At 43.0% G+C, this 25613-nt stretch overlaps 1 protein-coding gene across 2 annotated transcripts in view; it reads right to left on the bottom strand.

Moving 5' to 3' along the window:
- add3b (adducin 3 (gamma) b) overlaps nt 1-24017 on the bottom strand; it is a 24275-nt gene extending 258 nt beyond the window's left edge. The window contains exons 1-15 of one of the 2 annotated variants that reach the window (XM_053436656.1): nt 23522-24017; nt 15727-15951; nt 14354-14498; nt 13529-13680; nt 12779-12859; nt 12064-12213; nt 11619-11762; nt 10444-10542; nt 9641-9814; nt 6843-7094; nt 6531-6647; nt 5896-5985; nt 4831-4954; nt 2325-2420; nt 1-1605 (exon numbers count right to left, since the gene is read on the bottom strand). The exon at nt 1-1605 is cut by the window's left edge and continues 258 nt beyond it. In XM_053436656.1, the coding sequence (XP_053292631.1) occupies nt 1355-1605; nt 2325-2420; nt 4831-4954; nt 5896-5985; nt 6531-6647; nt 6843-7094; nt 9641-9814; nt 10444-10542; nt 11619-11762; nt 12064-12213; nt 12779-12859; nt 13529-13680; nt 14354-14498; nt 15727-15903 (2052 nt within the window). In that variant the 5' untranslated portion in view covers nt 15904-15951; nt 23522-24017 and the 3' untranslated portion in view covers nt 1-1354. Of the gene's footprint in view, nt 1606-2324; nt 2421-4830; nt 4955-5895; nt 5986-6530; nt 6648-6842; nt 7095-9640; nt 9815-10443; nt 10543-11618; nt 11763-12063; nt 12214-12778; nt 12860-13528; nt 13681-14353; nt 14499-15726; nt 15952-16748; nt 17037-23521 lie in introns of those variants that run through there. The other variant, XM_053436657.1, reaches the window with a different exon arrangement.
- Between the last annotated feature and the right edge of the window lie 1596 nt (nt 24018-25613).

Raw genomic sequence — 25613 nt, 5'->3', positions numbered from 1 at the left:
ACTGACTTTGCGGCAAGGTGACGGTCATGTAAAGAAAGAAACAACACGTCGTAAACAGAGGAAATACAATTACAGGCACACACACGTTACACAACACGGTTCGTAAACACAACTCAGTGCGTGTTCAGTCAATAAGGAGCTTAATTAGGGTGGATAAAATAAAAACATGATAAAAAAAGAAAGAAGACGTGTTAGATTTTGTAATTAGATTGTACTGTCACATTTCTATGTTTTGAACATTTGGTGTAGCGTCACAAAAACAAACTATTTACAAAGGCAAAGAGTTCACTCCCCTCGGGTCAAAAACAGATCATTCACATTATTGACCGGGATGTAAATATATTTACGGTCCTCTAATTATACTTTATATCAAACTCTTGACAGTGGCTATGAAGAAAAAGCATTTTTTTACGGCGAATCACCATCAACTGACTAATCGGACAAAAAATGAAAAATGAAAAATAGCATCCGTCACATTCAAAGTTCTGTGATTCAGACTTGGCACTTTCACCCCCAGCGTCCGGACGAGCAGTGATTATCTGTCTCTTCTGCAACATTATCACTCACACACATCAAGCTTCACTTTGCAGAGCCTTCCCCCCCTCCCGTCTGTCAGTCAACTCCTCATCACTTTAACAATAAAGCAGCAACCATGGCAGCAACACCACCGACGTACAAGAACGTGGATTATCACTGTATCTTCAATCACAGCATGTCTAGTATGAGTTAGTTTATAATGTAAATATGTAAAGACTATCAAATCATTTATTCACCTATCAAAACACTACTGCAATACCTGTAATATAAACACATGTATTATTACAAGATAGTATACCTATGAGTATGTTCAGATAGTAATCGTACTTCTTATAAGGCTAAATGTTGTATAGTCTTAGTATGTCCAGCCACTGTTACACAAAAAGTGGGATTATTACATTATTTTAAAATTGTTAAACAATTTTTTTTGTTAGCTTTCAGTATACATTCAACAATGAACATGTGCAAAGAGAAAAACTAGTAACAGGCCCCAAATCTGCAGCGTTCAAAAACCTTGTGTCCTACGATACCGTTTTTTCTGAACCCATTAAAAATATGGGTTGTAACAAAAACAAAGATATGAAGTTAAGCATTCTTCTTTTGTTGGTTTTCTTTTTGCAGAGCCCTTCAGGAGTGGTCAATCACAAATTCTCACATTACAAACAAAAAAAATCATGTGATATAATAATAGCTGTGGATGAGGGAAGATGTCCTGGGAGATTTCCTGACTCAATAAGTCATTTCTCTTATTTCACTTGAAAATTAAGAAAGCAATTCAGACCCTATCCGACCAAAACACATATTTTACAGTGAAGACTCAGGCTTCTGTTTTCTCTTTCTCTTTCTCCTCCTTCTTCTTCTTGCTCTTTTTCAAGAATGACGGCGTACGGAACTTCTTCTTCTTCTTCATGGGGGACTTGCTTTGGCTCTCCGGGGTCCGAGCCCCGTCGCCCATCTTCTCCTTCGTCGTTATGGAGATTTCCACTGAGCTCACACTCAGCTTGGATACCTCCAGGCTCAGATCCTCCTCCAGCTCTGAGAAGTGGTCTTTCCCGTTGGTTATTGAGTCTGTCAACAGATGAAACCAAGTCAATGATGAGGGGAGTAATGAGGCCGGAACAATATATGAAATGATCAGTCTCATTCCTTGTCTTTTTACAGATTTGAACTAGAGGAACATCAAACACAGACACAAGCAGCCAAAGTCGTTCCTAGACATGTATGAAATGTCCAGAAAATTGGATTTGGACATTTCCCGAGCTTTGTCGTTCTCCTATCAACAACACAGCAGGAGATTCTCCAGGTCTGATGAGCTCATAACAACTGGATAATGTCTGGAACATTCAGACGAGGGGTGGAGATCATGTGTTTTATTCTTATGCTTCTACTCTTCTACATGTATGGCCCCTTTTCCCAACCTGAGATATTCGTATTACATTTGTTCCCATTTCAGTTTTGTTGAAAATGTCACGAACACACCCACACTCACTCGCTGTGAATTCTCCGGACATATCTCTGTTGTATTCTCACACAGGCTCAGAAGTTTTTACTAGAGGGCTGGCAGGAGGAAAACTCAGCAAAATATCCCTAGAAACTGACTCTGATATCTGCTTTCCCACACACAGCCCCTCCGGATAAGTGTCCGCAGTTCAGTGCAGGTCTGAAAGCAGTGTTAGTCCACAAAGCTTTTCCAATGACCCACTGGGACAAACTCCTCTACAGGGAATGGGAAATGTAAAAGAGGTTTGTCTCCTAACAACTTCAGTACCCATGGACCCGCTCGTTACCTTGTCTGACTGGCGTCATTAAGGGGGAGATGGAGAGGGAGATGGTGGAGCCATCAAACGTGGTCATCTCCTCTGCGTCAGTGGCATCATCATCTTCTGTAAAAAAGAATTAAAAGTTATCCGATGTTGGTCGTTCTCATGTAATATGCTCACAACAGTAATGCTAACAGGTATCATCGTCTTATTCTGCCATGATTGTATGCTAATGTTTTCTAATTATGTGGTCCCTAGAAAGGGGAGATGAGGTATTATTGCCTGAGATAATGATTGTATCACAATCAACATTAGGGAGCCTCATGTGTCTGGACCAACAGGAATCAGGTTGGCGTATGCAGGGCATTATGGGATGCTGGGAGCAGCCGAGGTAATGGTTTTACCTGCGAGTGCTGCTAAGTTAATAAATGGCAGCGTGTCTGACAGGTTTGACACAAGTATTTATATTCACTCGGAAAACACAAAGTACACCGGAGGCAGATAGGAGGGTGATTATTTTTGCAGATATTTGGACAGAACACAAATTACATGAATCATTATGACTGATGATGGTGTTAGATAAAAAGTTCAAAGGACCATCAAAGTGACTAGAATGCATCCGGAGGGGGATGTAAATGTCAGGAACTAATTCCATGGTAATAATAATTATACTTTATAAAACTGTATTACTACAGCGTCTTCTGACACCAGAGTTAAAAAGTGCTTTACAAATTATTCTCAAACTGCTAAAATTACACTCAGCAATGCAATGAACCAAAACAGATAAAAGAACATCATTAAAACAGTAAAATAAATATATAAAAACGTAATAAATGTTGGTTCTTTAAAGACACATTTTTTAACCTTTTTTTAAACTGAGGCACTAATTCTGCTGTTTGGATTTTGTGGGATTCAAGCCAATGGTTAAAAACATTTATCTCTATTAGCTGACGTGATCCCGGACTGACTCACAAAGGTCACACTAAAAATAGAACTCTTGCACAGTTAAACTCTATTTGCACATTGTAGTTATGTTTATTTATCTAGTTTTTTGTAGCCTGTTGTTTATTGTGTGTCTATCTGTGTAAGTCCACTGTGCTCAATCAAATCCAATGTGCACACGTAGATGGCAAATAAAGCTGATTCCGAAGGTGCAAATCGGATACACAGCTGTAGACATGTCCCCCCCCCCCACACACACACATATTCCTTGTCTACACTCATAACCGAGACATGAGTATTTTGACGTGAGTCGTGTCTTTCTGGCTCATCTGTCCCCATCGCTGGGAGCCGACTCACTGAAGAGTGAAATCATGACTGACTCTTGTCTGACATTTTTTTTGTCCTGATGAAATTTCTGGAGGAAGTTTCTTGTTTTCGGAGAAGATAGTTTCCAACATTCGCTCCAGGCGGGAACTGAGTACTCGAGTTGGACCAATCACCAGCCAGGACACGCGTTTTTATGATGTTGCAACAAGTACGGCAAACTTGTAATAAAGCAGACGTTGGAGATAAGAGCCCGACCAATTTTTCAGTTGGCCGAGCCTTTCACAGATGGTGGTGGTATCCGTGTTTATATTTGCCCGAATGGAAACGTTTGTTTTAGAGATTCAACTCAAGCGTCACTCAGTACAGCGCATTCCTTGCCCAAGGCCCTGCAGTGCCTGTTGGAACCCACGTTAAGATTCGTTAGCTCCAGAGTTTTATTTGGGATCTGAACCAAATTGTACGCACTCGTATATATCAGCTTGAAAATGTGATTTTATTCATTAAGATCCATCAGAGAAATCAAGGAAAATGTTGAGATTTCTTTCCTGACACATCCTTCCACCAAGTTTCGTAGTATCCATACATGTAAACATTACCTGCAGCTGGAGGCAACGCTGCAGAAAAGATGTGCATTTACATTTACGTATCTATATATTCGGTTGTATTTGTGTTTTCTTACTATTTCTAATTAATTATAATAAATTTCATGATTGAACTGATAAACATCAAAATTCAACCACATTTCTTTGATTTATATATTTGCTGCTATATATCTGTAGCAGTTTTTTTTAGTCCCTAAAATCGGTATTGGTCTTCTTGAAATATTAGCATTATACTGAATTAGTAATCAGATCATGAAATCAACAACTCAATAGTGTTTAATGTGTGTGTATCAAAAAGTCAAACAAGTTAAATTTGATGTCATAACTCTCCAGTGATTTGCATTTAATGGGTCATACACTCTAAATGTAAATGTCTCCCTGTTGCCCTGGTGTGATGAAGCCAAATATCGCTCCTACTCCCCGAGATCACCTTTGTTTTCGCGTCTTAATTTCTCCGTGACCCCCCCGAAAGGATTAACTTCCAAACATCATACACTCGTAATCTATTTGGGATTAATTGTGATAGGAACCGGTGTAAATCCAAACAGGATTAACTCATGCGGAGGTTTTTCTGTGGCTCTACAGAGCAGCCGTGCCCTGACAGACTTTGTAGTGGAGAGGAAACAGTTTGACCTCTGTAGGGAAGTGAAAAAGGAAAGTACCTTCTTGTCCTAGCTGCCTTCTCTCCACCAGGCTCTTGTACTCCTCCAGCACCTTCTCCGACAGATCACTGAAGGGGTTGGGAGGCAGCGAGCGGGTGTGCTCCTCATCCTCGACGATGAAGGCCTGATAGATCCGGGGGCATGAGAAAGACATTGTGTTCACCTGATGTAATGGTATTGTTATCATGTATTTGCAGTGAGTCATTTCTCAGATGGAACAATGAAAACTGTTTTTTATATTTATCTCTATGATTTTGATTAGCACGCCTCAGTTCCTGCGAGCTCATCTCAGATGTGCTTTAACAAAACCAAATGCCTCTCTTGTTACTTTCAAACAGAAATCTGCTGTATTAGTTCAGATAGCTTTTAGTTTAATTGTTTAACAGATCAAAATCTATTTCACTGATTCACTGACTTCAATAGCAGCAGGCAGCAGTTTTCAGGATATTTGACTCGAGCACTAGATGGACTGTATTTCTGTAGAAGTTTCACAGTCTCATCGATCACTTGAAGTGTTTTACAGCAAAAGTTGCATTCACACGATTCTATACGCAGCGTCCTTCTATCACAAAGCATTCATCGCTGTCGGGGACTCATTATCTGGCCCAAGGACACTTCAGAATGCAGAGGGGCCGGGGATCGAACCACCGACCCCCTGGTTAGTGGACAGCTACAGACGCTGAATCATCTTATCCAGTGTCACACTGACGATTTTTCAGTATAGATTTGAATGTCTTGACAGTCTTGAGGTTTAAAATAAACTTTATATCCATATTTTGGCTGAAACTTCCTCCCTGGGCCGGATTATGACATTGAAAAAGGAACATGGTGCGTGCTGTGAGCCTTTAAACTCAAGTAGCTCTGATTCTTCTTTTTGGTCTTTGCTTGAGCGCTGTGTCTTTTTGTTCTTATTTTAAAAAGGACATGTTGCTATGGTGTCTGAATGAGTCATCGCACTTTGCAGGAGAAATAATGTGTTGTACTTAAGCAACTGAGAAAGATGTAACAACACCAATGCACAATGGTTCTACCTGGAATATTTTAACAAGTTACTAATATACTCACAGGTCCTGGGATGGTGTCCACAACAATGTCTGCTAGTAACTGAGACTTTGGTCCTGAGGTCATCTGGTCCCCTCGGTGCTGCTCCTTTATCTGCAACAGGTGGAAAATTTATATATTTATTTTAAGATCATTTTTAATTTGTATATGATTTCTTAAAGGGATTCAACACTGATTTGCTCTGGAAATGGGGCGTCTATGTCACAGAGTTTCTTGTCTGTGGAGTTGTATCAGTCGACACATTGTTTTTGTCAACCATCAAAAAATGTACTGGCATATTTTAAATAATCATATAATTGTTCTATTCCAGTTGAAACACTTAACATTCAGTGATTCCAGCTTCTTAAACATGAGGATTTTCTGATTTGCTTTGTAATTTTTTCACAACAAACTGAATATTTGGATTCTGTCTAATTTCAGCAGCATGAGCAATTTTCACTGTTTTAATGTTTTTTTTTGCAAAATCAATTAATTGATTAATCATGAAAATAAACGGCAGAACTAATAAATAATGAAAATAAACGTTTGCTGCAGCCCTACATATATTTTACCAATATCTGTGCCGCACATCACAAAGAGTGCAATGAATTGAATTAAGTTTGTAAGTCTTGTAAATGTGTTGATATTTTTCCACTGACCCTGTTCCTCTTATCCTGCACCTCTGTGGGATTCGTGTTGAGTGGGACAAACTGGTTGGGGTCCTCAATCTTTATCGAGGTGCCCACGCTGTTGCCTGGCTGTGAAGACTTCATCCACTGAGAGAATAATAAAAAAAAAATTGTTGGTGTGATAAAATCAATAATAAATGCATTTAACAAACTTGCCACAAGAGGGCAGGGCAATCTAAAGGAACGGCAGCTCGCATGCTCTCGTTGTCTTTCAGGGACCAAAACAGAGGAGGATCAGATTATTCAGTTTCATGTTGCAGTTTGACATGAGGATCAACGTACCGTGGTTTTGGTCCTTGGGCTGACGTCCCCGCTGGGCGAGTGCTCAGGAACATTGACTCTCAAGTAGCTGTTGGGCGAGTTGAGCCAACGGGTCCGTTCCCTCTGCTGTTTGTGTGCCGTAAACTTGAAGGGGCTGCGCTCGCCGTCCTCCGGGGACACGGCGGACACCGTGGCCGGGATCTCCACGTCGTTCTTGGAGCGCGGCTTTTCACGGACTATGGGGTTCTTGTAGGAGTAGCCTGTTCTGTATCCCTGGAAGGTCACAGAGAGATGGAGCCTTGTCAGTCAAAGATAAAGCTTTTTACAGTTTCGTGCACTTTTCACTTCAGTCCTAATTTATAATCCAAAGGAATAGACAATATCAACTCTACAAGACACAAAGTTCAAAGGATACATGCACCGAATAAGATCCACTTGCACAATGCTGTTTAATATTTAAAAACGCAGTATATACAAACAGCATTTTTTGCCGACATGCCCAGTTTCAGAGGGACCAAAGATAAAACTTTGGTTTTGAAGGAGTTTGTTGTGAGTTGTTACGAATACATCAAAGACCCGGAGAGACGACTGGAAATCTACTGATGGGAACTCTCAGTGTGTGCACAGTGGGGTTTGAAGCTGGCAGAACACCACTACAATCAAAATGAAAACCGGCGTTTTCTCACAGGCAATATGACAAGTTTCCACAGAATAAAGGGAAGAAGAGCGTCTGGGCTTTGGTCGTCACGATGTTGTACAGTCACAGCTGCAATTTGGAGCGAGGAGGTTATGTGTTCATCTGCTTGTTTGTTTGTCTGCTAGTTAGCAGGATTACACAAAACCTACAAGACAGATTACCACCTAACTAGGTGGAGCGGTGAGGTTTGGGTCAGGAAAGAAAATCAGTGAATTGTGGATCTGAATCTGGATCCAGGATTATTTTCACTTTCTTTAAAATTCCATTGATCTTGAGGGAACTTATATTTAAGAGGGTGTATAATTGGTGCAGATCTGAAAAAAAATCTGGATCTAGTTCATTTAAATATTATTTATAGGCTAAACTATTATTTGTAAGGGTATTCAGCACCAAAATACAGAATACAGCAACTGTACCAGGGTCCTGCACTGGTTCATTTTTCCAAACCAGACCCGACCTGTCTACCTGTCACTCAAAGTAAAATCTGGAACACCCCGTACCCATTAACATCTGTTCCGTGATCTGAATCGTCACCTGTGATTAAACACAACACGCCACACACAGAGTCACTCAAAGCTAATACTCTTTGGAACTTTTTACAAGCAGCAGTGCCACCAGGAGCATTATTCTCACCGACTTGGCCTCTGATAATGTGTTATCCACAATCTGGTCTTCACCACCGGCTATATCTGTTGTTGTGAGATCCATTTTCATGTACTTGCTAGTTGCTGTTGGCAGTGACAGTTATTTGAGTGGAAGTGAAGGGGTCAAAAGGGATGTTGTAGGCTTTCAAAATAAAACAAATCCTTGCGGCTGACGAGGCTTCATGTGAGCTGATTTAGATGTTAAACTCACACTATAATGTCTGATTTCCACCCCCCCAACAAAAAGAAAAAAAGGTTGCAGCCATGTTAATTTTGAGCCGTGCCTGTATATAGATATATTTTATACCCATTACACAACCTTTTTCTTAGGTACTGGATGCGGTGTAGCACTCTACCATTGGAATAGAAAGAATAACAGTCCATTATTTGGTTTCTACTAGCTGCTGTTTCTTATATGACTCATTCGTTTTTCATACAATGAAAAGAAAGATGGGTGGAAGGGAAAAGATTATTAATGACAGGGGACATTTTTATTTTATTTTAATCATCAAACTGGTTGATGTACTTTCTCCTCGTCAGAAGGGTTATCTCTGCTTATTTATTTTATGAAAGTAAAGCATTAAGTCTCATCTCATCTCATCTTTTGTTGCTGTTAAATGTGTGTGTGTGAGCGTGTGTGTGTGTGTGTGTGTTGCTGCAGGTCTATCTCTAAATCATGCGCTCCCTCCTGTATTATGAGACGGGACTTTTACTGCAGCCAGGGCTCTTGTTGTCTCTGTTTTAAATTTCACCGTTGGGATGAATTCCAACTTGATCTCTTTCATCCACCTGGCAAACTCCTCTGGATTGTGAGACCAGAACTCCTGTTGCAGCGGGTGTAATGGCATATTCTGTGCACCCGGCCCTAAATCCAACAGCGTCTGAGAGAACGCCAATTCCTTTTCCTCCTCTGACTCCACCGGAGTCCTTACACTGAGTGATTGTGAGGTCTGCGTTGCTCTAACTGGTCACAGCATGGCTCACCATCTGGAAGCTATGATTGAGAGAGTGGCTAGGCTGTGATCACACAGAGTTAACACAGCTGCGGCCCACTCCAGCCACAGTTGTTAGAGAGTAGCTCACTCAAACAGACGCGGACTGACATCTTGTGCGTCCACAGACCACGTCAGCCTCTGGTCATTAGGAGTGCAGGTTTAGAATAGCAGGGTTCAAACTGCGGCACAGCACAGAAGTAGTGAGGGAGTAGCAGGAGCAGATGACAGCCTGTTAACCACTGACAAACATACCAGTGGGCCCAGCAGGTTCTCTTGATGATTACATTATTCTGTAATTGAAGTGAAAAATGTTCCGCGGATTCCGTAAAACAATACGATTCGATTACACAAATCATTTTCTGATTAATTTACCAAAAATACACAATTTCATTGTGTTCTCTAATCAGACACTTCCTGAGGAAGCGCCTGAGACGGGAAACCCATTGCATCATGGGTAAAAGGCACGGGTCAGGGTTCACTCACCAGGTTGTCCAGCATCCTCATGAGGGACTCGAACTCGGCCTCGCCCACTTTCCACTTGACCTCACTGTCCATCACAACCCCGGCAGCGGCCACTCGGTGGGTGAGGGGTTTGAACTTCTCGCGGTCCAGCAGGACAAGGTTGTCCACGCCGCCAGAGCACCCCAACGCACTCACCTAAAAAAATACACCATTACAAAGTTATGTTACCATTCTTACTTTTAGAGCCAAATTATTATTCATAACAAAAAACCCTGACAACTTCCCCCAGCGCATTTGCTAACTTTCTCAGACAGAGGACGTTCTTCTCTGCATTTTAAATATTGTCTTGTCAAAGAAACAGTCTGGTTTTCAGTTCAAGTAGAATTGTAATTATTTGCTAACGGAGCTGTCAACATGTCAACAGGACTGGAAAAACAAATGCAGTCCAGACACAACGGGATGATGGGGAAAAAAAAACAACAGCCCAGCCGGAGAGTCTGTGAAACACGGCAGGACTCCACCTGGCTCTAACTGTGAACACTGCTCTCTGTCTTTATTCAAACATAGAGAATGTTTGACTTCAGATCTCATTTCATTTCATCCTCTGCAGTAACTGACTCATTTGTAAGAAAGGAAAAACATCTGGTGAACTGATCAGTGATTCATACACACGAAACTCTCTTATTAATGATTAACACTGTGTATCAGTGTCGTTTTGGGACCATATTCAAATTTACTTATTGTTTGAACCAGAAGGTTGCAGTTACATTTCATGACCAGGTGGAGGCAGTGTCAAGAACAAAATATCGAGCTTTTCATCCTACCTGGATTTCACAGGCTTGCTGTGAGTGGTACACGTAGTGAAAAGCTTCTTCTACTGTTTCTCCCATAGCGAGCAGCCCGTGGTTCCTCAGGATCATCACCTGTAGAACACAGGAAACAGTTCAGATGGGCAGTGGGCCACATTCATCACTATGGCATCGGTCGTACCCGCTATTAACCAGTGGACGGATCGAAGTTCACCACTGGCCTAAGAATGTGTTTCCACTAGAGATCAGATCTAAGCGCCTCGCTCTATATGCAGATGAACATGTAGTCGGAAGATGTTTTTTTTATCCAGTCTGACTATGACAGATGGGTCTGTTGTCAGTGTGTGTGTGTGTGTGTGTGTGTGTGAGAGTTACAGAGGGAAAGAGAGCGGGCGGGGGGGGGGGCTGAGTGAATCACAGAATTGCGCAGAACTCTGAGATGAAGTGAGAGTTCACTCGTTTCAAACAGTAAATCAAAACATGGAAAATCAATATCAGCAGATCCAGATGTGCTAATGCAAATGAATTAATTCCGTATTAATTTGCAACTGTTTCCAACACACTGGACAATGCACAGGTTTAACATAACAATATCCTATATCTCTGCTTTATCTGACCTAAACACAACAGTCTGATCATTGTGCTCTTCCAGTGAACTGATGATCTGACAGGTGTCAGATTTTACTGATTCTTTGTCAGAGAGATGTTGATTCTTGATGTTACATAGTTTTGTTTGAATTATATCAAGAGTTATTTTTAAGGTAGATGTATGAAGATGGTTAAAAGAATAGTTCAGCATTTTGGGGGTAATAATACTTTTTTGGCTCTAGCTTCATATTCATCAAAAAGATATGAGACTATTATTAATAAGATATTTTTCAAACTAGTCCTTTAAAATTTGTTCTTAGTATCTGTTCCTTTAATGAAGTGATTCAAACTGACTAAAAGAACAATTAAATCATAGTTGAAAAGAAAATGTTTATGGTTGGAGCTAATAAGCAAATGGTCATAACATTTCATGTGTTGACGTTGATAAACCAACGGGTATAAATGGCTTCATATAAACCCACTGGTGCAAACACTATGATAAAATAGCTGGTGACTATTTTCTCCGTCCAGTCGCTGACAGCCGACTCTATCTCAATTGAAAGTGAGTGTGTCACTAATGGAGTCCCTCGGTTTGACAGTACCTTGGCAGTCGGGCCCAGCGCTTTCTGAAACTCCACCTTCTCCTCTTTATTATCCAGGCTGCCATGGTAACCGAAGCAGCTCACGTCTCCCAGAAGCAAAGCCTCCTGGGAAATGGGCAGGATTCCACATTTCATGGAGGACACCTGTTAGCGTGGGATAGAGGCAACAAGAGTCAGTGAAGCACCGACGTCTAAATAAAGGCATTTTTTCTCTCTCGCTCAAATAAAACTTAAACAAGGCAACGCTCATGATACGCTGTGCATTTTACGGCCCAGCTTCAAAGAGAATAGTAGAAGCTAAAGGGCGTCTGCATCTAAAATAACCAGATTCAGGGGGCTGTTTTTAATTCAGCCCCTCTCCTCTGGTGCAAAGTAAGCATTTAGCGGCGACTTTAAACTTTGAATACAATGGAGATCATTTAAAAGGTGCTCGTGGTGAACTTACTGCAGCCGTGGCAGGGGAGTGGACGTGGATGATGCATCTCATGTTCGGGCGCATGGAGTAGATGGCAGCGTGAGGCTTGAATCCAAAGTGGTCAATCGCCAGGTCGGTGCAACCCTGCTCCACCACTTCACCGATTATGTTCACCTTCACCTACATGGGGGGAGATGAATGTTAGTTAATGGATGACATGACATGAAACCTCTCCATCACCCCCTAGTGGCTGGCTGCAGTATAATCGTAAACCCTGGTCTCCTCCAGGTTAGCTAATGGGACGTGGACCAAACCAAAGACTGTATGTGACGATCGATGACATGACATCTCCCAAAAGTGAAGCCAATAATTTTTGTATTCTGCGTCTATTTTTAGTTTTACAAAATGTGTTGAATGTTTCCCTTCATTTTCCGATATTTTGGAAGCTGCTTTGTTTACATCTGGCTCATTACTACTCTCCTTGCTTTATTGGCCATATTTATTCACCTTTCAAGGGCATTTACATTTAATGACACAAAGGAAAGCAAATGACAGTCGACTCCCTCCTCCCTATTCAAATTTCAGCGTTCAGTGGATTTACATAGACACTCTTGAGAAAGGACAGAGTTCAATGGTGCCCAGTGCCTGTAGAAGAGCTCATGATAACCCCTGACATGAAAACACATTGTTACTCACAATTGAATCATGACAACAACACACACACACACACACACATTGTGCTTACCAAATTTGCTGCTGTGACCTCAGCGAAGGACAGACCCCGTGGACTGATAAGAATATGGTCCTGCTCTGTGCTGACACGCACCTGAGAGAAAAAAAAATCAGAACCCGAAACATGTCAAGAGTATAATAACACAATTAACATTTCCCCATTGTGAAATACCTTCTAATCTACTGCTGATGTTTAAGCTCCTACAGGAGAATCTGGGACTGAGATATACACACGGTATCTTTCTGACTCTTGATGCCTCTGCAGGAGTGTCAGCCCCATTAAGTCATTCTATGCAGGGTCGAGAATCTCGTTACAAAGCAGTGACACCGCGGGAGTCCAAATCTTCAGGCTTCAAAAAGTTTGATTGGGTTAGTCAGCGCTGACACTTTTGACAGATTCAAGGGTAAAAGAAACTCTGCTCCCACATAGTAAATCTCTCCTCTCTGTGAAAACCCCCAAAAAGGTGGGTGATGAAACTTTGTCTTCAGGGGAAACTCTGAGCTGCTTCACGTCTTGTCATCTCAGGTGTTTGCCACATATCTCATTGTGAATTCCTGCTACTGTGGATCAATTCATATTCAGAAATCTTACTTTACTTATCCAAACTAAAAATAATATGATATCATATCTGAAAATAGACAGGTGTTCCCCTTTAAGCCTTCCGGGAGACCGCGGGGCTCAGGTAGAGGTACACAGGGCCCGGGTGCTGCATGAATACTTAAGCAGGTGTGCAGTGGAGTGTGGTTGTGGTGTTGTACTTACGGTAATGTAGGAGCTTGTAAAACGAGCCCAGCTGAAGAGGTCAACGAGCCTGTAGAGGCTGGCCAGCCTGCAGCGAGCCAGTTTCTCCCCTTTAGCAAACGAGGGCGACTCGATGCCGTACAAGTCGTTGATGGGACTCACCATCCCGAGGCCTACCGCAAGACATAACCACCAGTTTAGAGTTTGAAGTTTATCGGACGTTTTTTTAAGGATGTTTTTCTGGTCTGCTTCCACGTGAAATGTGAGACTCTGCAGCTGAAGTTTAAAAAAGGACATTCTCAGAACTCTGAACTTGAAACCGGAGGGTATTTTGGACCAGAACGCCGTATAAGGACATTTAATGATACAGGACCCTATCTTTTACAGCCACTTAGGCATCTTAAAAGAAACAAGGGCTGCCTTGGCAACTGCACAGCCCATTACTGTTACTGTGACATTTCCCAAATATTTGCATTTTGTCAGACGTTTTCCGAAATTGATATTTTCAGCTTCAGGGTTCTTAGAGGAAAATGGGGTTTAGAGTTTATGCTCAAATAATTAACCCTGCAAACTTCTCTAGCTGATGACCAAGACTGGTCATGAGGGCAACTTAATAGAAATGCTGACTGTGAGGAATGCTGTCAACATCTTTCTGCCTCTGCCAGTGTTCAGGGTCGATCAGTGTCACTAGAATCCTGAGAATTCACCCAAGTGACAATGAAGATATTCAGTCAGCATAATGCACACAGAGAGAGAGAGAGAGAGTATACAAGCTGAATGACAATCAGGCCCAAAGGGAGATCGATGGAGACGTCCACACACACACACACACACACTGCCACTCACTGACGGGCGAAGTCAAAGGGCCCACCCCTCCCAAGGTGCTGGCCATGACGAGGTCAGCGATCTGTCTCAGGGCCAGGAGACCTGTGGGGTTGTCGCCTTTCGTCATCTGGTCCTGGATCAGGCCTTCCAGCTCGTCTTTAAACACCTGCAGAACAAAAGAAAGGAGTTTTCTCTTTTAGGGTGAGTTGAGGGGAAAGGAGAACAAACACCATTGTAAAAAAATCTGGTGACCTAACAAACTCATATAGACACAATGTCAGTGTGACCTGGTTCCGACACGTCCTCAGGATGTGTCGGGGGGGGCGCAGCGCACTTCCAGACCCTCCCTATTACCACAGTACACAAATCACTTAAAGACCACTGACGGCCTCTTTGTGTGTGAACAGGGATTTTCATTAGAACCAGGAGCATTAAACCTGACTATCAACTGTTACTATTAGGTGCAGCCTGTGAATCTTGAAGCAGAGAACTCCTTTGCTGTGTGAGCTCCAGCATTCTGCTTCATCCCACCACAGTTCCCATGGTGATGAGAAGAGGTCGACTTGTTGGGCCTGTTACGAAACCACAGAGGAGTGTGGGCTCGTCTTATTTCCATGCACTTCGTTGGCATGTGTTTATTGCACCTGCTTGTACTCGGAGGGAGGCAGGCTGGACTAATCCGTTTATCATCCTCGTGGTTTATATTAGATAATATCGGCTATTAAATACACTTGGCTGTGAGCTTACTAGGTGCATTAATAAGCTAGGACTGACACGATAGAATTAATCCTTCTATCCCAGAGGTGAACCGTTTCATCATTTTGTAGTACTATTGAATTATATTGCATTATACTGACACATGTTTCTAAGCCTAAATAACACCGACACCTCTCTATACAGTGCAAAAAGAAGACCCACAACCATTACACAACAGATTGTTGTGCTTTCCGCAGATGAATTTACACGTCATGCGTGCTCTACCCCAACGCCAGCATACATCTGAATGTCGATTGGTCCGCAAGGACACCAAGTCGGTCGGGCTGTGGTTATAATGGTATTAACCGGTAATAACATAAATTGAAAACTGAAGTGTCACTATTTATAAACACATTAAACTGGATATTCTCTGTAACAGAAGGACATTTCATCATCGCTCTGTCTGCAGCTCTGCATTAGATTATTTTTAAAAGCTAAGGCAGCAGCCACAGAGGCAATATTTTCCCCAGATCCAAGAACAGCCGAGCATAGAAAGTGACCTTCACATTCAACAAGAGAAAACAATGCATCTCAGTCTGAGGAGATCAGAGCATCGCATATCTCCGGCTGCTTATTACTCATCCGCGGTGAAAGCTAGTGTGTAGGTGGACTCTTATATGGAGCTGCGGGATACGTACTGGACTCTGCAGGATCTGCGTGACCCTCTTCTTCTGCCCCATCATGTTGAAGTCCTCCCTCAGGTCCGGGGACATGGTCCTCTCTTCCAGCTGGGCCAGGTAGCGCTCCTTGGGGTCGCTGCTGGACAGGGGCAGGGTCAGGGACCCCGGGGACGGCCTCACGTCCACAGCACTCATGTCCTCACCTTGCGGCCTCCTCCTGCTCCTCGCTCTCTCGTCTGGGATCTGCACGAAAACACAAAAATTGCTTCACAATCAGCCTGTCGGGGCGACGGATGGGTGTCGTTCCAGCGCGAACAGAACAGATACAGCGTGGATGCAGCTGTGACTCATGTAATTACAGGGAGACAAACGAGTGGGGAGCATTGTTGTGTGAGTGATGCTGATCTGTGAGTAAAGAGGCAGATGATTTGGTCCAGGCAGCTGGGAACATTGGGGGGGGAAAGTGCTTTAACAAGAGTGCAGCTTCATAACAAAACTACTGATGCAGACATGTTACCTCTCCACAAACACTTATTTGTCTACTCCCTCACTTTTCTTAGAGGAGTTGACTCTCTCCTTTTTCTCTGCACAGATGGGGGGGGGCTCGGGTTTATAAAGAGGGAGAAGAAAGCAACAACAGTTCCCCCACTTCTACAACTCGGCCAGTGGCAATAAAAAACCCTGTGAGCAGTAAACAAAGGTAGGCCTCGTGCAGGAATGGGCCGGTGTGAATAGCGGTTAGCGCCTCTGGAGCTGCAGTGTTACCTGGATGTGGGGGTTGGGGGGGATTCAGGGAGATACAGTCAGGGGCCTGGAAATCTAACGTCCCCCCCCCCTCATCTCGCAGACACAGCTCGTCCCTTGCTGCCTCTAATAACACGCGAGGCATCTAATTACCACGTTAAACCCACTTTAAGCACTTTAACTAACAGGCTGGTGACGTAGTGGTGGTAGTGGGTGAGACTTGCAAGGAGCTTCGTCAAACACAACGCTCCGCGCGTAAAAACAAAACACTTGGAGCGAGTTCGGGAGAAATGTACCTGAAACAAAGTGCTCGTGTCTCCCCGGGACGATGCGAGGTCGACTCTCTCACGGACCAGAGGCTCCAAGAACGTGGAGGGAACCCGGCGTGAAGCGGACCGCTGCTAGTTCCGATTCGGATACATTGTGCGTAAAATGTTTCCAAAAAAAGGAACAAAGAAAAACAAACAAACAAACAGGAAAATTAAAAGCTCTCAACTTGGAGCCGCTACCGCTCCAGACGCAGCAGAGCCCGGCTGCCCGCTGTGGAGAGTTGAGGAGCGAGAAGCGCCTGGATGAAGAGGAGGAGGAGGATGTGGGTGTGTTTGTGTGGGAAAAAAGAAAAAAGTGACCATGTGACTTCTCCACCCACCAGCAGGCCCTTTAGATATTCAGCGGGAGAATAGAAGCAGCCACTCAGGCACAGTTCAGCCTTCATAGGTGAGCCCCCCCCCCCTCCCACTGTAATCACACTGTAGCTTTTCTATGTGTGGATTTTTTAGGAAGCCTTCCTTTTGTGGGGAGTTTGTTTCTCCAGGCTTTGCCACAGTCTGACATTCAAATGCATGATAGTGGATACAGGATTATTACACTTCTTAGTGAGGATTTTTTTTTTTTTATTAAGCTGTGTTAATAAAGTGTTATTTATGAAATGAAGCTTTATGCAGCTTCATTTCATAAATAACACAGAAACAAGCAGAAGGTCAGACAGTCCCCTCATGGAACCACATTTGAATTTCCTTTTGATCTCCATAAACCTGCCGGATGAAATGTTGACAAACAACCTATCTTGCAAAGATTCCTGACCCCATGCTGCATCTTTCTGCCGAGTTTTGCTTTAATGTGTCAGGTAGTTTCTGCATATTCTTGCTGACAAACAAATAAACCTATAAACTAACCTACTAACTACAATGACACGCGGTAGAGCCCACACTTTTGCAAAGTCCCAACAGTCTCCAAGTGAAATCCCATTTAAATTCAGTACATCAGGATTTTTGTTTGGATATGCACCAAATGACTCACACTCATGAATATTATTCCCTGATACCTGCCTGAATGTTTTCATCCAGATCCATGATTCATTCACTGAGATATCAACAAAAGTGTGGAAAAACAATCTCGCAACGTTCAAGAAAAAAGAAAGAAAATCCTGGATCCTCACCAAAATTCACTTCCTGACCCCTGCCGCACCCCCCCCCACCAAGTTGTATGGTAATCCATCCGGTAGTTTTTGTGTAATCCTGCTTAACAACTAGTCACAAACAATCAGACAAACCAGCCAACAAACAAACAGCGAGGGGTGAACACATAACCTCCTTGGTGAAGGTTCTCTCAGCAGCTCCACCAGAAAACACGTTTTCCAAAATATGAAGAAATTAAATCCAGATGTTCTGTCAGTTGGAGACATTATTCCAATTTGTAATTCTTGTAGTCACATCACATTTATTCCCCACGAGTACCAAAACCTTTACATCGGTGCATATTGTAATGGGCCTGGGTTTGACTGCACCAAACTTACTTTGGATTGTTTATCCACCATCGCCTCACTTTTTAATGTACAGCACCCTCTGCTGAATGTTGGCTCTGCTTGCTTCGTGACCACGCTGCGCATTCGCTCACGTAATGATAATATAGTGGTTATAACGCCGGCTAATGGAGCCTCACACTGGCTTGTTTCAAAAACACTCGCACACTGCTTTTCTTCAAGGGAGTTAAATTGGTTCTCTTACTGTTAAAGGGAAGTGAGATCAAGATGAAAGTGAATATGGAGCTGTGCAGATTCATCCTGCTAAAATAGAGCAGGCATCCCTCTACTCTTTCAGCTCTTTTCTGCCTTGCTGGTCAGCCTCTGCGTAGGGGATCTTAGCATTATTCATATGCTCTCCATATTAGGGGGCGAATGCAACTCTGGAAACGCTCATTTTCACAGCACCCTGCTCCTGCTATAGAGTTATTGCCCCTTTAATCACACGCAATCAGACACGCTCGTACAGATATCTCGATTTTGGGGGGAATAGACAGAAAGGAGGCCGGGACTGGATCACACACTGACACAACAATTCCAGGAAACAGAGTGGAGCCTGGGAGGCAGAGCAGAAATGTGGACATATGGGTTGATGTAATGAAAAGCAGAACTTTCTCACTCCGGAGCAGTGTGACCCCCTCAAACTCTGAAACCCTGCCTCCCTGCTTTTGGCAGAGTTCCCACGGAAACAAGCTTAAATGTCTGCACACACACACACACACACTCACACACTCACGCACACACTCACGCACACACAGACGCACAACGTCCTCCCACCCACCAGCCTCCGCATTCTTGCTGACTGTTTGAACTTTTCAGCGAGGGCAGTCTACCTCGGAGGCATTGACCAAATGTCAGATGTCATTAGTTGACGTCTCATTCATAAATATTACTACAGAGGAAACTGATGTCCGCAGTTAAAAGCTCACCTTTGCTTTGAGGCAAACTTTGCCGCCGCCCTGGAAATAATCTCCAAATGCAGACACACAAACCCACATGCTTACCAGATAAATCAATGAAATATGGAATTTGGCACCTTATAATGTCAAATCCAGGAAATAGCATAATTAAAAAGTTAAATATAACGTAACAACTAAAAAGTTTTTTGGGGGAAGATCTGCCCTCATTCTACTTTACTTTATCAGTTCTTCTGAAATCCCTGCTGTGTTGAATTTACAGCTTTGAAATCCTCCTGTCTTCCTCAACAGGGCTGTGCATCATTCAACACAAGGTAGGTAATAATTTAATATAAACACCGAAGGCTGGGAGTAGGTTGATTGAAACCACCAACTGAGCTGAGCACAGAAACTCCAAAACAAAAGAAAAAACTTGTTTCTCTGTGCAGAGCGAACTCAAGAAGCTATGACGAAGCAAAAAGTTCCATCTGAGAGGTTTAGGTGAGAGCTGTGAATGTGTCATGTGAGATGAGGAACCAGTGTGAGCACTGTTGTAAATCCGGTGACAGAGACATCAGCATGTGAATGATGAGTGGTGTCTGTGGTGGTTGAGGTTTGAGATCAGGGAGTCTGGAACCATGGCAGGCACCGACAGAGCATGTTGTAATGGGAAAGAGACGCTGGTGCGTTTTGATCTGGTTTCTCTGAACAGGGAAAGGTTTTTGGCAAGAACATGATCCAGTAGTGAAAGTGAAGGTGTATAGAGATAATGTCCACGAAGACATTGAGTGGTCATTCTTCTGGACTATAGTCTTATTACTAAAAGTACTAAACTGGCTGTGTGCAACTTGAGAAGCCAAAGTGTCATGATAGCCCCCTGGTGGCTGACCACAGCAGGTCGTAAATCCCACCTCCTCTATGTTAGCAGATAGGACATGGACCAAACAAAAAAGTTAAATGATCAAATTAGTTATTTGATTAACTTGTGAAACGTCATAATTGCAAACTAAAACATGATTGATCGAGTGCATGTATCGGCTCCGCCCCCGCAACGCTACTGTGCAGACTCTGGGCATACCAGATGGCAGCATTGATATAACTGCTTGGATAATTTGACTTTATTTCTGGTTAGTGGGAGGAAGTTGAGTCGTGTCGGCCATCTTTATATACACTGTATGATAAACATGGATATTGTAGATTTTGTAAACTCAGATGACATCACTGCGACATCAACAGGGTTAATTTCTCAAATTTGGCAAAATCTTGGCCAAAAATGAGAGGATGTTTACATGCTAAGTAGTACTTCCTCCATCCATCCATCCACCCATCCATCCATCCATCCATCCATCCATCCATCCATCAATCCATCTATTATCTACACTGCTTATTCTTTAAGGGTTGCATGGAGGCTTGAGCCTAATAAATGAACATGAGTCTTAAAGCTGGTGCTTGTTACTTTTTACTACATTTTAAGTTATTCACTTTTGAAATACTTTTCCTAATCAGTAAATCCATAATAATATCATAATGATGAATAGTAATTACATTGTGTCATGTTTGTGCTGCTTTTATAAAACTTTAACCATAATTTGATTATTTTTCATGGCACATTTTCCCACAGTTGATTTCTTTCTTTTCTTTCGAGGTCATTTTAATTTAAATGATTTCAGGCCAATCCATCACATGACTTGTACTAACGCCAGATGACATCTAACCAGGCTTCAATGGATGTTGTTATATTTAATGTATCCTTGTTAAATCAGATCCTCTCTTAAAGCAATAAAATTCAGTTCATTGAAAAGAAACGCTTCATCTTTTCTCTTTTCCTCCGTCCCTCATCCGCTGCTCAAGCTGTCAGGAGGACGACAGAGATCTAAATTCAGCCTGAATTCTCATGAACTACATGTCAGGCACAGAAAATATACAGCTTGTTCAAGGGGGGGGTCTTTTTTACAGACGTCATCTAAAAATAATTATACATTACACATTTAGAAACGGCAAACATCCAGTGCCAAAGATTAAAAGGGGTTAGGGTTAAAAATATGAAAACATTGCACAGGACTGTATCAGCATGGTTGCTGTGGTAACCAATGCCTGTGCTGGCTCGTGCCTGAGGCTGAATGAGGAGGGGGGGGGGGGGGGGGGGGGGGGGGGGGGGGTTCTAGATAACGTCCACTAGTACGGACAAGTGGGTGATATCTGCGCACACAGGGCACGCAAAAGGGAAATTAGAACTGGACCAGCACATGGGAAAACAAATCAGTACTTATCATCATATTATAAATGATAGCACTGGTTACTCTGCCTCCCCTGATGTAGAAGTAAGAGATATTATCTTGAGTGGATTCGTGTAGTAGGCTATTCACAACTTTGTTATACAGCCTTATGCAATATATCAAAAACAATTCCCCATTATGACAAAGCCAAAACTGAATTTTCAAATCTTTTGCCAAAAAAACTTAAATATCACATTAACATAAGGATTCACTTAAACATTCACTTCTCTGTCATTATCACTTTTATGGACCGATCTCTCCTGATTACACAATTTCCAAGTGTGTTCTGTGTTGATCTTTTCAAAGATTGAAATCTGAAGTGTTTCTCTCCAGCTAAACTTCTTTGAACTATGTCAGAGTTTTCCCAGTCCCCTCTCAGATATCCAGTTTGTGATAATTAGTCTTTGACCTTTGCGGGGGTCACCTTAACTCTGAGTGCTGGCTATAGATTATACCATCTGTTTGGAGCAATGTGACAGCACAGTTATCTGGGGATCTTAGATTTTACATTCCAATTAATATTTTAAACTAATGTGAATTGTCAGCCCCATGTGATTATGAGTCGTAGCAGAGTATAGACCAAAGTTTACATGCCTGCAAAAACCCTCAACATCCACAGGGAGTAAATGTTATCAAATGCTCGGTTATCTTTGTGACAGTTATGTGCTCTGTCACGCAGACAGTTTAATTAGGTTGAAATAATTTAGACTGCTGTCTTAATGGCTCACTTGATGGACGTCTGGACAATTCAAATGACTGATCAGTACATTATGTAAACCTCCACTCTGCCAGACTCCCGGGGAGAGCTCTATTTCCAAAACAGACACTGAGCACAGAGGGGTGGAGCTGCATTTCCCAGACTGGATAAATTAACTTGTAGTTTTCCAGGAACTTTTTGCTGTAAATTAAATATAAACATTTGCATTAAGCAAAACGTGTGCAAAGCTTTTTGGAGGAAGCGTTTGAGTTTTTTTAAATTTTTGCTGCCGAGTGGGTAGCAGCAACCATACACACTTTGAACCTGAAACTGTTTACATTGCTACAGCTGGTTCAGCTTCAAATTCGTGTGTGGAGCTGCACTGGCGAACACACACAATCATGTAATCGCTCACACGCACGAACGCTAAAGTAGTGAAAACGACTGAAAGAGACGAACTCTGTTTACCCAAGAGGAGAAGCTGGCCCTATTCCCTCCTGTGGTTGTGTTTGGACGGCCTCCATGTTGGAGATCTGGTGGTTAGTGTGTGGTTCTCCTTAACCGAGTCTGAGGAAGCGGTCTGGCTGAAACACATTCCTTGTTATCACGTTCAGACCGAGACTGTGGGAAAACGAAGATGTGATTTTCCCTTTGGTAAAGCTGTAAAGTTTCCCATAAACCGCACATGGACGTCTTTAAACGTGACCTTTCCCGCAAACTGGGAAACGTCCAAATCCAGCGCAGTAAAAGAATACTGTTTATTATTTTAATAAAACTCATTTAGTGAGGAGGCGACGACAATCGTAAAACTCAATCTAGAATCCATAAAATAAAAATAAAACGTGCAAACTGGAACAGGAACAATCCATTGCACGGGTGAAGGGCTCGGGTCACGACCCGCCTTTTGGGGTTTTTATGGCCGTCCATAACTCACATCACCAGGCTACACAGATTATGAAATCCTGCCGCTGCCCCCGCCCCACATCTAAAGTCAACAAATGCTTGTTCGGAGTAATGCTTCCAGAGGGCGACAGTAATTGAAAGCAGCTGTTTGAAGCCTCTGCAGCTGGAGTTGACAGAGCAGCTGCAGACGGGCCAGTTTAACAATGAGGATCTGCTGCGAAGTCAAATGCAACGAGAAACAGACGCAATCAAGTCTTACTTCTACAAATGCATGTGCACGATGTCCTGATTTATTTTTATCTATACACAAGGAAAGGAGAAAAAAAAAAGCATGTATCACAACTTGTGGCTTAAAAAAAAGTCCATCCTTCATTGAAAACAACCTTGCACTCTGCAAAAGCTTCAAAGCCCACACATCAAATATAAATTCTTTGATCGCAGCTCAGATGAATGCCTGCAGAAATAAAGACAAAAAAAGGAAAAGAATAGAACTTACACTGCCGGTCGGTTTTTCCCCCCCTCACACTTCTCCTGCTGGAGGATTCCTCACGTTTTGCCCCAAACTCCCTCAGTTCCACCAGTTGCTGCAGAGCTGTTTACATTATCACTTTGAAGAGGTTCATCTGGTTTCCCAGAAGAGGAGGGCGACTGCTGCTCTGCCTCCTCTGATCTCCTGAACTCCCTCGGTTCCTCTGTGACAGTGGCTGCCTATTCTCACAGGAAGGCAGGGGAAACGTGTCAGACCGGGCTCCTCAGATGAGGCTGGACCGGACTGGGAAATGAAAAAAAAAATACAGAAAATGGGAGGCACAAGATTCCACCTCAACTTAAATTAATTTGCTGCATACATGTGATTCAAAGAGCCGCAAAACTAAACATGTTTGAGAAGTGAATGTTTTATGAAGCAGGAATCAGTATCTGATCAGATAGGGAAGGGAAACTGCAGTCATCTCAGAGGAGCCATATTTTCCCCTCTGCATATAGTGCCGTGCCTCATGTTCGAAATTCTGCTCTCGAGGAGAACATTGCACACAGTGAACGCTCGCCTGCTGTCACCTCCTCCCACGTACTCTGTTACAGTGAATGAGTGGGATGTGCTGCTCTGCCTCCTTCACTGCGCCACCTGAATACATCAGGCTTCTGAGGAGTGTGTGTTGCGTTGCTGCAGAGAATTAAAAGGGTATTATGTGCTGTAGGCAGTGGGTTAACAGCTTGTCTGGCTGTAGCAACACATGCACGGGTAATAAACCGCTATACATGAGATACAGCAGACCGTGCATGCCTGTGATAGGTGGGCCCGTGTGTAGTTTGTCTTTATAAACAATACAGAAAAAAGACATTAACTTCTCGTGCATCCTATCTCCACAAGGCTAAAATATTTACGCTCTCGATAAACACAGATATTATCAATCTAAAGACAATCCAGATGTCTTGAAAGGGAAACCAGCAGGAAGTGCTCCTCTGATGATTTTATTTTCCTTGGCAGCAGCCGATGGGTTAAAATTAGACGTTTCTCTTTTCCCACCCACTACGCTGCTGTTGTTGTTGTCTTTGCGCAGGCTGATAAAACATTAATTTCCTGCGCTTTCCTTAATGGGCCGAGCCACACCCGCAGGACGGCCCCGGTCAGAGAGCACACCCAGTGAGGTCAAAGGTCACGGTCGGATGGCGGCACGCTACTAAGATAAACTCCCAAATGGTGAGGGACTGAAACATTCTGGGTACCGCTGTAATTTTTTAGTGGATATTGCTTTTTAGCTTTATTTTAATGGGCACACACACCAACACACACACACACACACACACAAACACACACACACACACACACACACACACACACACACACACACACACACACACAAACAGACACAGTCATGTCTCTATGACTTCATTGGACATTACATTGACTTACAATGATTTCCTGGAGCCTTACTAACCATGGTTCCTACTTTCCTAACCCAACCTTAACCTCATCAAAATCCAAATCCAAATTTTTGCCCAACCCTAACATGGATTAAAACATATTGCTTTTTGTCTCCATAACAAAGACAACTCCCCAAGTTTCTACTTTACACACACACACACACACACACACACACACACACACACACACACACACACACACACACACACACACACACACACAGGGGAGGGTGGACCAGTAAAGTTATTATGTCATATCTGGTGTAACTTGTCAAGCGATATTCCTACACTACACTGCCATCTAGTGAGGACTCAGCAAACATAATGAGAGTAAAGATGTCACCTCTTCTCCTGCGTCCCCTCCTGTCACAAATACTCTGGTACACTCTCCTCTCTCTCCCTCCCTCCCTCCCTCCCTCCTTCTCCCTCCCTCCCTCATTTCATTTTGGACAGGCTGAAGCAGCTATCTGGAAAATCAGGAAAATAAGAGGCTCGTGGCCGTGGAGGCAGCAGACGTCACTCTGTGGCAGGGAGCTTCAGGCTGGGAAGTTTCGTGCTTCAGATTTCGCGGGTCAGACGGTCAGTTGTTGTCGGGAGAGGAAGAACTATCACAATCGTATGTTTGTTAAATTTCAAGAGTTGGAACTGAATTGGTTTAATGAGAG

Source organism: Pleuronectes platessa, chromosome 12 (assembly GCF_947347685.1).
Source record: "Pleuronectes platessa chromosome 12, fPlePla1.1, whole genome shotgun sequence".
In the NCBI taxonomy this organism is placed as follows: Eukaryota; Metazoa; Chordata; class Actinopteri; order Pleuronectiformes; family Pleuronectidae; genus Pleuronectes; species Pleuronectes platessa.
The sequence above is the reverse complement of the archived record's forward strand: the minus strand, read 5'-3'. Positions and strand labels throughout refer to the sequence as shown.